The sequence below is a fragment of the Mercurialis annua genome, linkage group LG4 (genome assembly GCF_937616625.2).
Source record: "Mercurialis annua linkage group LG4, ddMerAnnu1.2, whole genome shotgun sequence".
Lineage (NCBI taxonomy): Eukaryota > Viridiplantae > Streptophyta > Magnoliopsida > Malpighiales > Euphorbiaceae > Mercurialis > Mercurialis annua.
Window position 1 is genome coordinate 37,211,298 of NC_065573.1, and position 16,481 is coordinate 37,227,778.

The 16,481-nt window shown below is 28.3% G+C and overlaps 2 protein-coding genes across 2 annotated transcripts; one reads left to right on the forward strand and one right to left on the reverse strand.

Moving 5' to 3' along the window:
• Positions 1-265: 265 nt before the first annotated feature.
• Positions 266-2,627, forward strand: LOC126677478 (DELLA protein GAI). The gene has a single exon (XM_050372121.2). It carries the CDS (start codon positions 482-484, stop codon positions 2,276-2,278), a length of 1,797 nt encoding a protein of 598 aa, XP_050228078.1. The 5' UTR covers positions 266-481; the 3' UTR covers positions 2,279-2,627.
• Positions 2,628-13,288: 10,661 nt separating this feature from the next.
• Positions 13,289-16,258, reverse strand: LOC126678911 (uncharacterized). Its single transcript, XM_050373827.2, has 2 exons — positions 15,604-16,258; positions 13,289-13,688 (listed from the first exon to the last, which is right to left on the reverse strand). Exons 1-2 carry the CDS (start codon positions 15,902-15,904, stop codon positions 13,516-13,518), a joined length of 474 nt encoding a protein of 157 aa, XP_050229784.1. The 5' UTR covers positions 15,905-16,258; the 3' UTR covers positions 13,289-13,515.
• Positions 16,259-16,481: the final 223 nt, after the last annotated feature.

Genomic DNA, 16,481 nt, shown 5'->3' on the forward strand with positions numbered 1-16,481 from the left:
ATTTAGTTAACATAATCCAATATTCAGATGTTTAATTAATTAACACATTATTACATGACCACCACAGTAAATAATTTTTTTAATACTATAGATTAACACATTAAATAAATTTTTTTTGCCAAAGACATTAAATAATTTTTCAAATAGAGAAAAAGTTTTAATTTTATACTTTGCTTTGCTTTTCCTTCTACTTGTTGCTTTATTTATTTTTGTGCCATATTCTAAATTTAATAAAAAAAAAATGAATGATTATAATTGTGGCCTTTCCTTTCTCCTTATCTTTACCATACACTCACCCTCTGCATCTCCTATTCATCTATTGGACCTCACACCCCATCTTTCTCATAATTTCTCTTTTTAACTATTTCATTTATTTTTAATTTTCTTTACATAAACCCAATAAATCCCCATGTTTTCTTGATTCATATCTTTACAATTTACCACTACACCAAATCCAAGAATCAAACACATTCGAAAGAAAATGAAGAGAGAACATCAAGAAATGAATAAAGCAGGCGGAGGCGGAGGAGGCGGCGGCGGCGGCGTAGCAGGAGGAGGAGGAATTGGAGTTGGAGATTCTTCTTCTTCTTCTTCAGCTTCTTCTTTAGCTTCAACAATGGCGAAAGAAAAACTATGGCAAGAAGAACAAGATGCCGGAGGCATGGATGAATTACTAGCGGTTTTAGGTTACAAAGTACGGTCATCTGACATGGCGGACGTTGCTGAGAAGCTTGAACAGCTTGAAATGGTGATGGGTATTGCTCAAGAAGACGGAATTTCTCATCTTTCCGATACTGTGCATTATAACCCGTCAGATCTTTCCGGTTGGGTTCAAAGCATGCTGTCTGAAATCAATGGTCCACTAATTTTTCCACCTCACGAGTCCTTCGGTAATTCTTCATCTCCAATTTTTACTGACGACTCTGAGTACGATCTCAGAGCCATCCCTGGTGTCGCCGCTTACCCATCGCCGCAGCCAGATTCATCGGAAATCGAAAACAAGCGAAAACGAATCAAAACTGACTCCCTTAACTCTACGCCGCCGCCTGCGTTTTCGTGTCCGTCTCCATCACCATCACCATCGTCAACAATCACAACTCTATCGGAGCCAGCGCGACCGATGGTGCTACTCGACTCACAGGAGACCGGAGTCCGGCTTGTCCACACGCTATTAGCGTGTGCAGAAGCAGTTCAGCAAGATAATCTGAAAGTCGCGGAGGCACTCGTGAAACACATAGGTTTACTCGCGGCATCTCAGGCTAGCGCCATGAGAAAGGTGGCGACCTACTTCGCCGAAGCTTTAGCTCGCCGGATTTATAAAATCTACCCGCAAGAATGTCTGGATCCTTCCTATTCAGACACTCTAGAGATGCATTTTTACGAGACTTGCCCTTATCTGAAATTCGCGCATTTCACGGCGAATCAAGCGATTCTTGAAGCTTTCGGTACGGCGAATAGGGTTCACGTTATTGATTTTGGTTTAAAGCAAGGTATGCAATGGCCGGCATTAATGCAAGCTTTAGCTTTACGTCCTGGTGGACCACCGGCTTTTCGTTTGACCGGAATTGGTCCGCCGCAGGCTGATAATACGGATACTTTGCAGCAGGTGGGTTGGAAGTTAGCTCAGTTGGCTGAAACAATTGGCGTGGAATTTGAATTTCGCGGATTCGTTGCTAATAGTTTAGCTGATCTTCAACCGGAAATGCTTGACCTCCGCCCGCCGGAGGTGGAGACGGTGGCGGTGAACTCAGTGTTCGAGATGCACCGTCTTTTAGCGCGTTCTGGTGGGATTGATAAGGTTCTTGATTCTATCAAAGCTATGAAACCTAAAATCGTCACTATTGTTGAGCAAGAAGCGAACCATAACGGTCCAGTTTTTCTAGACCGGTTCACTGAGGCATTACACTATTATTCGAGTTTGTTTGACTCGTTAGAAGGGTCTGGGTTGAACGTTCCGAGTCAAGATTTGGTCATGTCTGAGTTGTATTTAGGGAGGCAAATATGTAATGTTGTGGCATGTGAAGGGGCTGACCGAGTTGAGCGACATGAGTCGTTGACTCAATGGCGGAATCGAGTTGAATCGGCTGGGTTTGATCGAGTTCATCTCGGTTCAAATGCCTTCAAACAAGCTAGTATGCTGCTAGCTTTGTTTGCCGGCGGTGATGGGTATAGAGTAGAAGAAAACGATGGATGTTTAATGCTTGGTTGGCATACCAGGCCACTGATTACCACATCAGCTTGGCAACTCAGTGATTCGAGAGTCGACTCAACTCAGTAGCTGAGTTTATGTGAACGAGTCGATGAATCTCAAAAGTTGCCCTTAGTGAAAGGGAAATGAGCGAGACTTGAGACGAGAGGGTAAAAATGTAAAAGGCCAGTTCAAATGTGTAACTCTAGGCTTTTTTTTACACCTCTTTTTTTTTTACTTTTACAGTTTTTTTTTTTTTTTAACTTTGTTGTTGTTTTATTTAGATTTTTGGGTTTTGTTTTTGTTTTTTAATCAGTTGAATGAAGATGTGTGAATATGTTAACTTTTTGGTAATAAAATTTGGAGTCTTTTATGTTAGAAGAAAAAATAAAATTTGGAACATATTCTGAATGTGAGTGCCTTATCATTTTCTTCTGTATTTTGTATGTCATGTCTTATTTTCTTGGCCTGCAATTTTTGGACTAGCTTGATGGCATCTCTGTAAAGGAAGCATAAGCATATTGTTTTGTATACATCAGTTTTCTCAAAAACCTAAATGGATATTTGAATCGGTGTGTGACCAGATGTTAAATCTGTTAAATAAAAATAAAAGAATTTACGAAATATTATTTATTTTTCAAGAGTTAATAATTTATTTAATCATTGAACTGTTTTGATCGTTGGTTTAATCAGTCAAATAAAAATATTCATATAGTGCATATGATATATTTATTTTCAAGAGTAAATTCACATGCCAAAAAAAAAATACATATCTAAAATTTTAACTAGCAAATAAATTAAAATAATTGATAAATAAATCACACTCTAAGAATAAATAATTTTTTAACAGTTTAACTGGTTCCATATTTTTAAAAAAATCTAGAGATTGAAATTGAATTGTATTTAAAGAAAAAAAACCGAATAGGCTGATTTTTGATTTTAAGTTGAATCGACCGGTCCGTTTTGGCTCTTACATAAGTATATAGTATTTTACTCTTCTATTTATCACCTTAGCCAAACCCTCAATAAATTGATTAAATTTTTTGAATGCCATCAAATAGTATAATATTTTTTTCCAATTTTGATTATATTTTTTGGGTAATGACATGATTATAATAATCAATTTTTTTTTTTTATACAGTGAATGATGTATTCTGATTTGATTAGTTTTGTCCAAAGATAAGATGATAAACAAAATCTATTAAAGAATTTCTCGAAAAGAAACACATACTTCACCATTTTATACTAAACATAAGATTTAACTACTCTAACACAATATATCCCTTTAGGTAAGAACTTCTATTATTTTTTACAACCCTGTCTATATAATAATCATTAAACGAATCACTTAATTGTTAAGAGTAAAATTTACTTCATGCATCGTATTAAATTCCACAATTGCTCACTAATACTACAGCTTAAGTTCAATGCATGAAGGTTTTAAGTTGTAATTAAGCAATGATGAAGTATTGACCAATCTAATTAAGAAACTAAAAAGAAGTAGAGCTTTTGTAAAGATAGTTAAGCACACCTTTTTTTTCTTTAAGAGTCAAAGTAAACAACATTCCCAAAGATGCATCTAAACCTAGTTTGATACAAAAGCTATGCATTCAAAATCCCCATTGATTATAAAAAAACTCAAATATTAATCTTACTTATATATTAATGAGTGAAATCAAAAGGTTAAATAGGTGATTGTTTTTCGGACTATCAGTTGTCAATTACATCCGTTTGTTTTTTTAATTTTATTTTTTAATATTTTCTTAATCATACAATTTTGTTTTTTATTCGATTAACAATTGTTTTTCTTAATTATAAAAAAAGCAATTGTTTTTCTCTCTTGCTTTTTTTTAATTTTTAAATATAATCACTACTTATAATTCAGAAGATTCTTGCTCTGGCGTGACGTGTTTTAATTTAATTCATTATTTATATTAAGTCTAGGACTATGATGTAATTGAAATAGTTTTTAATGAACATTATAATTTCCATGAAAGGCATTGAAGCTAGGTAGGTGATAATATGACTATGATAATGATGGAATATAATAACCATAGTAATTATTGTTTAATGAAATTTAAGTAATGTGAAAGATATAGTTTTGTTTATTCAATTTTTAATATGTGTGAACCAAGTGGCAATGTGCTATGCTTTTCCAATGGTCCCTTTTATCTCATTGCCATGGCCGGCCCGTCAACCCAAAATCCACATTGTCTTCTTAATTTCCAAGTGATTGTGACCCCTTAATCCACTCATGTTTTCTCTATCATCTTTATAATAATATACCAATTTTTATTTTAATATAGAGCAAGTTTTTTTTTGTTAAAAAACAAAAAAGTTACGAAATAATCTGTATTTTATTTTCGTATATCATACTTTAAACATTTTTTATTATGAATTATAAAGCTCTTAATAACGTAGCAGATTACCTTAATATTATTACAAAAAGGATACGACGAGAGAATGATGTTGTAATCATTTACGATATCGTCGTTTTGATAGAATGATGTTGCATCCGATGTTTGTAACGTATATCAAAGAATATGGCATAGAGTTAATGTTTGTGTTCAGCCTGGAGTTACAAAGAGAGTCAAATACATGGTTTAAAATAGGTGAGACATCATATGCAAATCGCTGGTAACTAGACCTATGAAATTCACTTGCATTTATCTTACTCTTATAGTTTGCTTAACCCATTTGTTTATGATTAATTTGATTAAGAGGATGCTGTAGAGCTCAAGGTGGATCTCGAGTTCACCTTCTAATTTCCTCCTCTTCCTAATACTTAAAACAATTGCTGAATTATCATATTTAAAAAGTTTTCCATTTAAAAATTTATAAGTAATTAATATCGACATGCGTTTAACACTTATTTGACACGATTCCACACACATATACCACATACACATGATACATATTCATAACACCAAAAGAAAGATAATTATACAACACAACTGTTGCGCCATGACGTCATTCATGTAACAAACTAATTATGCGTTAGCCATATGGATTATTGAATGATAAAAAAATAAATAATAATTAAAAGATTTTCTATCCCAAATGCTCATTGACTTGATGTAAAAATAACGTGGCACAACGGTTGTATGAGATAAACACTCCCAAAAAAATACATCAATATTGGCACTTTTTAGAATACAATCACGATCAAATTTATTATTTCTTGTATCTTATGTAAATCATATAAATGATACAATTAAATTATTTGTGTTAGTGTGTTTAAATTATCATGCATTCATTTTTCATCAAAATACGATTAATATATATTATCATGGGTAAATAAATTTATTAAAAAATATTATATGTGTCAAGATTATGGGCTAATACCATGAATATAATATAAACAAAATAACGTTAATATGGTTACTTGTCAAACAACCTCTTAGGGTCTGCTTGATCCAGTTACAGTGTAAAGTTTATTTTATTACATTTCATTTTAAAATGAATTGCATTTAAAAATTATTTGAAAGTGAATTTCTGTGTTTTGTAGTCCAAATTTTAAATAAAATAAAATGAATTGAATATTATATTTGGAGTGTAAATATAAATTTAAATTGTGAAATTTTATTTAAATCAAACACATATTTTATAGAAATTTAATTGAATTTTATAAAAATTGTTGTATTTATTTGAATAAAAAAGACCCTTAATGTTGGAAGAAAGCCAATTAGTTTGCCATTATCATCAATCTAAATTTAATTAGATGTTGAAATTATTTATGGCTTAGTAATGAAGTTAGAGATAAGTTCAAGCTGTTATTACTTATTACCATCTAATTCAATCATTAATAAGGACAAGAGAAGCATTGGTGAAAATAAAGCAGGGTTAAAAAGGAAGAAGATATTTTTCAAAAAAGGCTAATCCTCTGAAAAATCTCTCACCTTTCAATTTCCTTTCATTTGCATTCTCACCTTTCAAAATCTCCAATTTTACTCTAATTTCCACCTTTCACTTTCAATTACACCCTTAAATATTAAATTGACCTATTTTTACTGTAAAAAGTTCAAATTAATACTTTATATTTCAACAAATATTATAAATAGTATCTAATTTAATTAATTTTATGGAATTAAAACGGTAAAATTAAATAAAAGTGAATGTAAAATTTAGTAATTTTTGAAATATTTTTTAGAGAAGATGCTTTTATTGTTGAAATTTTAACATTTAGTACTATTTAGAAAATGAGTAAAAATAAAAAATATTGATTCGAAATTTTTTAAGTGAAAAAAGGTCAATTTAATATTTCGAGGGTGCAATTGAAAGTGAAAGGTGGTAATTAGGGTAAAATTGGGGATTTTGAAAGGTGAGGGTGCAAACGAAAGGGGGTTGAAAGGTGATGGGATTTTTAGAGGATTAGCCTTCAAAAAATAAAAAGAAAAAGAAGATAAGGTTGGACTTTAAGTTTTTACTCCTAAAAATTAATGAAAAAAAGTACTACTAAAAATTAGTAAAATTTACATTAAATGCTAACAATAAAAAACACATAAATCATTAAATGTTGATTAGTATTTCATTTAATAACATTAACCGCTGAAATATTAAGCGGTTAATCTTATTAAATGAAATATTTTTTAATGATATTTTTTTGTTTTAATCATTAAAATATATACATTTATTAATTATGATATTATCTGTATTAAAATATTATGTCTATATAAATAGATGTAGGAGGAAAATAAACAATAACATTCATAAACAGTATAAATGTAGAAAACTTGTTAAAATATTACTGATATTTTAATAAGAAATTAAATTTAAAAGTCACTTTTATAAAACAAAAATATAAAAATCAACAATTCATTACTTTTAGTTAAAAAACCATAAATTGATTATTTTGACTTATAATGTTTTTTTATTTAATTAAATTAATTTGAACTTAATTTCTGTTGTCACACAATATTAATGAAATAAGTGGTAAATTTTTAAAATTTAAATAATAAACCTTATCAAATACTACCATATTCACCTACTTTGTTTATCTTTAAGAGAAATATATATAAATATCTACATTGTAGCATATTTGTAAATATATATACTAATAAAAAATTGTCAGCATTTTGATAAGGCTAAATTATTTTTTAAAATCATTTTTTTATAGCTCTGATCAATTACGGTCAAATATTTTAATTTTTATAATTATGTCTAATTTCATAGCATTTTCTGCAATAATATTCAAAATTTTAAATTTAATTTTTTAAAATTCAAACTTTACGTTTTTTTATCGATTGCGACCAAATATCCATAATAATTTTTTAGAAGTTAGACAACATTTGTAAAATTTGACCGTAGTTAATAAAAGACGCAAAATTTTGGATTTAAAAAATAAAATTCAAAATTTTGGGCACATTAAAAAAAACCTTTCAAATTAAATATAATTGTAAAAAGTAAATTTTTTATTTTTAATTAATAAAAAAACATAAAAAATTGAATTTAAAAACTAGTTAGGCCATTTGATCATTTATATCAACTATATCTAAATGATTTTTTTTATATAATTTAAAAATAACATATAATTTAATATTTCAATATAATATTATGGTAAACTAATCCAGAAAAAATTGTTTAAGTTATTTTTAATTAATATACACTGTGGTTTTTTATATATATAAATTCAATCATGAACAAGGATAAGAGAAGATAGTTTTTTCCTGTTCAAAAGAGTGAAGAATCATTGACCTTGACATGTCAAGCATTGCTATTATTATTATCATTATTATTATTATTATTATTATTATTATTATTATTATTATTATTATTAAACACTTCAAATCTAAATTTGTGTACATAATGTTATAGTATATAAAGTTTACTTGCCAATCATCCAAATCCATGAAAATGATGCCAAATGAATTATCTCCACAAAAACATAGAAATAAGCTTCATTTTTTTTCCTTCACAATCTCATCTTATTGGTGGACTTATGAGTAGATAGAGAGAGGCATCAAGAAAAGTACGTGGGAGATGTGCATTTTGTTCTAATTAAATCAAAATAAATTAAAATTATTTTTAAAATTAAGTTTAATTAATTTAATATTTAAAGCTAAACTAAACATATTAACCGGTTCAGTTATTTTTGATGTGATTTAGTTTCTTTTATTTTTTGCATACCAAAATTATGAATAGTGAAAGTTCTAATATTTTATAATTTTGAATGCAAATACACGAATTTTATCAATTTTTATTGATTAGTCAATTCAGTTTGATTTTCAAACACTCACCATAAGGTTCGTACAAGAATTTCTCCACAATAAGATGCTAAGTTAAACATAAGATTAGTGGGTTTTTATAAATTTATACACCCTAATAATAGATTATTATAAAGTTTAATCTCCAATTTGATATCTAATCTAACTCAACAGATCTCTTAATTGATTGGCCAATGGGTCAATTCTGTTCTCTCCAATAAGATTAGGCAAACAATTTTGATGGTGTTGGGCTGTTTGAAATTGACTAGAGGTTCCAATTGATATTGACAAGCTAGCATTTGTGATTGTACCTAAGAAAATAAACATAAAGGGCCCTCATTGCATGAGTTGAGGTCTCACACTTTTTACAATCTCAAACACATTCAATTGCTTTTAAGTCTTTTTATTTTTGAACACCTACTTCTTTATTCTTTCCTATATACTTTCTCCTATCTTTTTAAGATGAAAAGCATTTTCTTAATCATTTTAAGGGATGTGATAAAGGTCTTTCATATATTCACTCACTCCTCTACTATAGGAAAGCTATACAATCATTATAATAGATAGGAACCCATTTATTAAAGTAAAATTCTTATTTCAATTGGATATATATATATTACATAACCCATTTATTAAAGTAAAATTCTTATTTCAATTGGATATATATATATTACATAACACATCGATGATGAAGAGTAATAAATTTTATTTACGATTGATGAAATTCGCGTCTATCAATTATTTTTAAATTATTGTATGCCAAACAATATTAAAAGCACCAGAGGGATTACAACCGAACTAACGAGTTTAGTTCGTTAAAACTATAACAAATCTGATGATCTAAATTGGATATCATGAGTCGCTATCTAGTCGTGTTAGGACTATCTTTTTATACCAACATATAATGTCTCACTCACTTACGAATGCATAAGACATCTTTGAATACAGTTGAGAACATTCTGTATACATTGTGCAACACTTTGATCTCTTAATTCGGAGAAATAAGTGTGCCCAATTTGTCTCTTTTCATCGAACCGAAAATTCTAAATCCAAAATATGATTCAACTCATTGGATTTTACCATTACTAAATTTACCGATTTATCAACCTTGAAATAACAAAGTTCATGTTATATAGATAACAAGAGCATCTCCGATGACTTCTTTAAAATTGATAAAATCTCTAATTTAAAGAATTTTGTCAATTAATTAAACTCCAATGGACTCTCTAAAATTTAAATTTAGAATAGAGAGTGAAAATGGCTCGAGCCATTTTCACTTTATACTTCATTTTCAAAAAGATAAAATTTCAAATTTTAAAATAAAATGGTTATTTTCATTTGAAATGTATTATTTTGAATTTTTAAATTTAAAAACTGAATAAATAAATCAACATTATTAATATTTTTTATTTGTTAATGTTGTTCATAAAAATAAGAATAAAATAAAGAGTAAATATTAGAGAGTCTATTGGCATAAATCTAAATATACGACTCTTTATATTAAAGATTCTCTTTATTTTAACAATTGTGCTCTTTAAAATAAAGAGCACCACTGGATATGCTCTAATAGATCAAAATCTATAATCAGTAAAAAAATTAGAAAATAACCGAAAATAAAATAAAAATTTAGAAAATTTAAAATAGCTAGAGAATATACATAAAATCAATAAAATCGACATGTGATTTTCATTGGCTGATCATAATAAATTAAAAATTAATGTTATATATAAACATCTAATCCTTGATTTCTAATAATTAAACAAGCAAAATAGATTTTATTTTGCATATCATTAAAGTCTAAATCAAATGTACAAGTGATATTTAATTTTATAATTTTGCCATCATAAATAATTAAATACACATTTATTATATATTTATAATTTATAGATCATTGATTAATTTAAAATTTAATTAATTATTAACCTTAAAATAATTAATAATATAAATTATAGTTTAATTATGTCACTTTATCTTGGTTGGGTCGTAGAGCCATTTGTGATAGAGACGTTGGGATTACGAACATCAATGGAGGAGCTACTGCTTACAGATTTCGCTTGATCTTTCAAGGTGATCGTTATGTTATTTTTAATGCTGTTAATCCCTCTTCTGCTGACAACATGGAAGGCTAGGGGTAATTCTACTGGATATTCGTACTCTAATTTCTCAATTCTCGGAGTTAGATTTCAGTTTGTTAAATGAGTTTATAAATGGTATAAGCGTGGGCAGCAAACTGCTAGGTCGTGCATTCGATTCCTCCCACAAGCGCTCCTCCTCTCTAATTATATACAAAAAATAAACCCTTCTTGATGACTGATTCTGCAGTATTCATCATTTAATTTTAAATTGGTTGATTTACGTCTGTTAAGTAGATATTTATTTTTGTATTAAATTACACTTCTAATAATGAAAATTAGCCTATGATAATTTTTTTTAATTAGTGACATGATATATTTTTTAATATTTTATTGGTTAGAAAAAATACGTTCATGTATGTAATTATTTTTTAATTGTATATATAATTAATTGCCATATAAAATACGTTTCAGTATTAAAATAATATAAGAGGTAGGAAAATATGCTGAAAAAATATAATTAGAATTTTTAATTGCGACATAAAAAGATAATAATAAAGGTACCTTTTAAATGTAATTGAGAATATATAATCACTTTAACATGTAAAACCCCAATTTAATGAAAAGTTTTCATTAAATTGGTCCAAGCTAAAATACGAAAATGGAAGTCCAGAGTCCAACAATATGCATTCTTTTGTTAATTTGGATTGGGCTTGTTGAAAATACCCGGACTGCCCAAGCCCTAAACCAGACCAATAAGTTTACAATTCTTCAATAAAAGTATCAACACAAAATTAGAATATTGACAAAAATAGGTACTGATAAAAATATAATTATTTTGAAAATTTATTAATAATAATAATGAACTTGTATTTTTCATAATATTTTTAAAGCAAATTACTATAAGACCCCACATATATTATAATTTACAGTTTAGTACCCTTTGTTTCAAAATCCTATTCAATGTCCCTCATTTTTAATTTCGTTAATTATTAGACCCTTTTATTAATTTGGGGTGTCAGATCATCAACTGAATTGAAAGTGAGAGACCAAATCGTTTGAAAGTGAGATATCAAATCGTTAACGAAATTTAAAAGTGAGGGATTTCATCGTTAACGAAATTAAAAGTGGAGTAACAAATCGTTTGAAAGTAAGTGTCGAAATTAATTAAAGGGTCTAATAGTTAACGAAATTGAAAGTGAGAGGTCATCAAGTAGGATCTTGAAACAAGAAGTATCAAATCGTTAATCATAATATAACCGGAAAGTGTTAGAGTAATTGTAGATGCCCTAAGGAAAATAATTAATTTGTGCATGATAACTAGATTGCCGACTAGGAGAAAATAATTATGAGTCTATTGTTAACATTCTCTTACAACACCGGATTGCTACTTGAAATTAAACTCCCTCCATTTTTTTTAAGTATTACATAGTGGTAGACTGAGCCCGCTAGTTGAACCCGGACATCCAGGCAAACAACCAAAAAATTTAAAACTGAATTATACATATGAAAAATCCTAATATAATACTCCAGGTTCACTGTGAATATTAGGATTATTGATCGATTAATAATTAATTATCATTAAATTAGTATAAAAAGCTTACATGCGCATGAAATGGGATGTATTCAACCAATCAACCATGATCAAAATGACTAATACTAATCATTTGAGTGATTAACCTTTCACCATTATAAATTCATGATCTTCTTTTGTATTATTATCATCTTAACTGTCCAACTCCTAAATAAAAATTAATATTTCATCAAAAATAAAATAAAAATTAATATGCTTTTGGTTAGCATGTAACTGCATGTTAATCGGGACTGAACAAGACATGATTTGTAAGTTTTTGTCATTAATTCGACTCGACTAAAAAACTATAATGAGTAAGATAAAATTTGAAATTTGTCAAATTCCTATTCCTATTGGATTTTAGACATAAATGATAATGTATCTTTAAACTTGAGCCTGTAATTTTATTAAAGTGATACTATTCCTTTAGCAATGGCAAATTATTTATAAAATAGCATATAGAATTTGCCCATATCTGCATATGTACTATATTCATTTCTCTAGCAATCAAAATTTCAAAAGAATAAAAAGATGGATAAAATTCCAAATTTGTCTAAATTAGCAAACACTAGATACTAAGTGTATGCGCAACGTTTATTAAAAATTGGATTGGTAATGTAGAGTAGAAAATAAAGTTTAATGTGAGAATCAATTCTATTTACATTTTATTTATTTATCATAAGAATTTTTAATAAAGCACTTGTTGTTCCGGGGACTTAATTAATAATTTTGAAAGGAAGACTTAATTAATTTAAAAATGAGGCATTGCATTTAAAAAAGAAATAAATTGCTTATTTTATTTATTTACAACAATTTTTTAATATGACAGGGACTTAATGAGTATGAATTACACAATATAATAGTTTATTTTCTTATTTATAAAGATGATTTTTTTTGGAATAAGAATACAAATATTATCTATCCGGTCTCATGACACGAGAGATTTTTAGATAGACTCAGTCTTCCACCTCATCCGTGAACTAGCCTATCACATTATGACACGTCATTAAAATTGTAACATTATTGTAATTTTTTTTTATATTTTTAAATAATAATATTACGATACTGCTATTATTTTAATAACGTGTTATAATGTCACGTAGTAAAATTGAATTTGTCTAAAAAAATTTCCTCAGAACACTCTTAGACCGGTTTTAACATGTTAATGTCACAGACTCACAAATTCGAAACATCATGTTAGTCAACACCAATAGAAAATAGAAAACGTAAGTACATATATGGCAACAAATAAGTGACATTTAATGTAGTACAAGATACTAATAATTTAAGGTAATATTATTCCAATCATGGACACAGAATATATGCCTTCAAGTTACATATAGAATATTAAACTATCCCTTAGTCAAGCTTTGAAGCATGACTTTACTGAAATTCGAAAATTAATTTCAAAGTTTTTTTCTTTCCTTTTATTAACTAAAATAGATATTAAATATTATATTTGTCACTTGAATTAAAAATTCAATGGGATAAAACATTGAAATGAAATGACTTATGAAGCCAAGCCTTCCAACCAGAGGCCTTATGGGTAATCATATCTGACCTTGCTTGAGTCATATGAGCTTGTGTTTGTTTCTTACACAGCACAAAGTTTCTTCCTCCTTGAGATCCTATTGCCTCCCATGGATTTAGAGCTACATTTGTTGAAATAAAGAAAAAAGAAAAGTAAAATTCATTAGTAAAATGTATATTCATTAAAATAACATAGGCTTATCCTCTTAAAAACCCCTCACCTTTTACCCCCAATTCATTTGCACCCTCACGTTGCAAAACCACCAAATATATCCAAATTACGACCTTTCACTTTCAATTGCACCCTCAAGCATTAAATTGATCTCTTTTCACTTGAAAAAATAGGTTTATTTTTGTTTTAAATAAAATATTAAGTCCTATTTTAAAATATATGCTAAAATTTAAAGTATTGATTTGAACATTTTTCAAGTGAAAAGAGGTCAATTTGATGCTTGAGGATACAATTGAAAGTGAAAGGTCGTAATTTGGGTATATTTGGTGGTTTTACAACGTGAGGGTGCAAACGAATTGGGGGTAAAAGGTGGGGGTTTTTTTAAGGGGATAAGCCAATAACATATAATTTTACTTCAACTGTTTCTCTAAAGCGGCTTCTTTTTTAAATTTGGAGTAGGAAGTTTTTTTAATCGGATTTGAATTTTTTCAGAAATTCCTACGGTATTTTATTTTCAGACCTTTGACTTTATTTTGGACCAACTATCAAAATCATAACCTTTAGTGAGCTACCTTCAGTATGCCATTTTATATGCAAAAGATTTGTGTTGTTGGATTTTTTGGCACTTGTGAATATTCATTCACAAAAAAAAAACATATTGTCTTAGTCAATTCAGTTTCAATTTTTGATTACCAATACCTACGCCGCTACCCTCAATCAATTTTTTTAAAAAAAAAAGTAAAATCCGATCATTGTAAGAAAACAAAGTAAAACAATTAAAACCACATAAAGGGATAACCAATGCCAAACGTCGATCTCCTACCCTTTAATTCTATCCCGACACTAGAAATGACTGTGAATAAACATTACTTAATTTAAAAAAATTGCTAGTTTTAAACGGATATAACTGATATTACTTATTTTATATATCATATAACCTAATAATTTTTCCTTCATATTAATATAGCTTAAAATAAAATGTTAGTATTAGTTTTGATACCATTCTCAGAAACATATTTCCTCTGTTCTATTTTAGAAGTTGATTTCTTAATTTTGGAATGTTTCATTTTAAAGTATTATTTTATTTCCAAAATAATTTTATATTAATTTTTTTATTATTCTTTTCTAAATTTAAAATACATTTTAAGAAAAATTAAACTGTCATTAATAAAAATAGAATAGAAAAAAATATGTATAATCAAATGAGACTTTTAAATGAGATGAAGTATATGCTAATCATATCCTCATTACTAGAGAAAGATAATTAAACACAATTTCTCTCAGGAAAAAATCAGATAATTAAATGAAAGAAAGTCAATGAAACCAATAAAACTAAAATACGACAGTTTAACCGTATTTATATCTTCATTGGTCAGTTTGGTTTCAGTTTTAAAAGTCGTTTCTAAGGGCCACTTTCAGAAAAAGCTCAACGGCTTTAGTAATATAATAGCAGTTATTTCTTATGCTATTCATGATCATTAGTAAGCTATAAAATATTTTTTTTATTAAACTCAATTATTATTATTATTATTATTTTAAAGTAAAAGCAGAATCAATACCCGCCCCACAACCCCAACTCAACGTTCAAGATTACAAAAATTTAACATAAAGAACAAGAAAAAAAAGATGGCTAAGTTGAAAAATAATTTAAAAGAAAAAAAACCAAAAACCAACACATTATTTCTTTTTTTTAATAGAGCACTTGTGAAAAGAATTAAATCCACAATTTTAACAGTTTACTGTCTGAAATTTATACAATTTGAGTTATGGCTGAACCATCATTTGAGCTATATTGGTGAACCAGCATCGTCATCAAATGATAAAAAGAAAAACAATAAAAAAGAGTATGAGAAAACTAAAATTACCATCAGAGCCAGCATTAGCACAGTAAAGAAGAAAGTTGTTAACATCAGAGCCAAGAACAGGAAGACGACCTCCGCGAGAATAAGTCTTTAACGCAGTCTCAATAACTCCACAAACTTCATCATCTTCATTCACTACAAATCTTAAAGGACCCGCGCTTCCAAGAACATTAACACTAATCAAAAACCTATTCTTCTTCTTCTTGTTGTTGCTATTATTATTATGATTATGATTATGATCATGATCACTGCTCTTCTTTTGCTTCTGTAACATCAGCTTCTCACTCACATTTCTCTTCATCATTCTTTTATTTTGAATAGGTTTTCTTGTTTTGTTTTGTTTTGTTTCGGTTTGAATTGATTGGTTAGATATCAAGCAACGGCGCGTAAAGGAAACGCGCCGTTGCCCTATGAGAAAGAAAAATGAGAAATTGCATCAAAGAATTGTAATGAGATGTTATATCAACCATTCAAAAGAAAACGGGATGGGACAAAATGAGGACTAGGGTTTTCTTTGGGAGGAGGAATCTAACTATGAAAAGAAAATTTGGTTTTAGGGCTTATGTACTTTTTAAGGAATTCAGATTTTGAGAGACAGTTTGGTTATTTTCAGGCTCTTTTCTACACTTGTTGGGTTGCATATAGAGACTTCATTTTCAAAAAAATAAATATCAATTTTTTTTTTGTATTTGAAATGGAAGAAAGAAGCTAAACAAAGTCTCTCTAATCTTAGTTAGTTTATTTTTTTTCCTCAAATTTATTTTGGATTCTCTGTTTGTTTAAATTTAATGCATAGTAAAGGTCATTGGATTTGAAGCCATACTTTATAGATTTTTTATTAAGCCAAATTCAAACATAAAAACAATACCTATTCATTAATT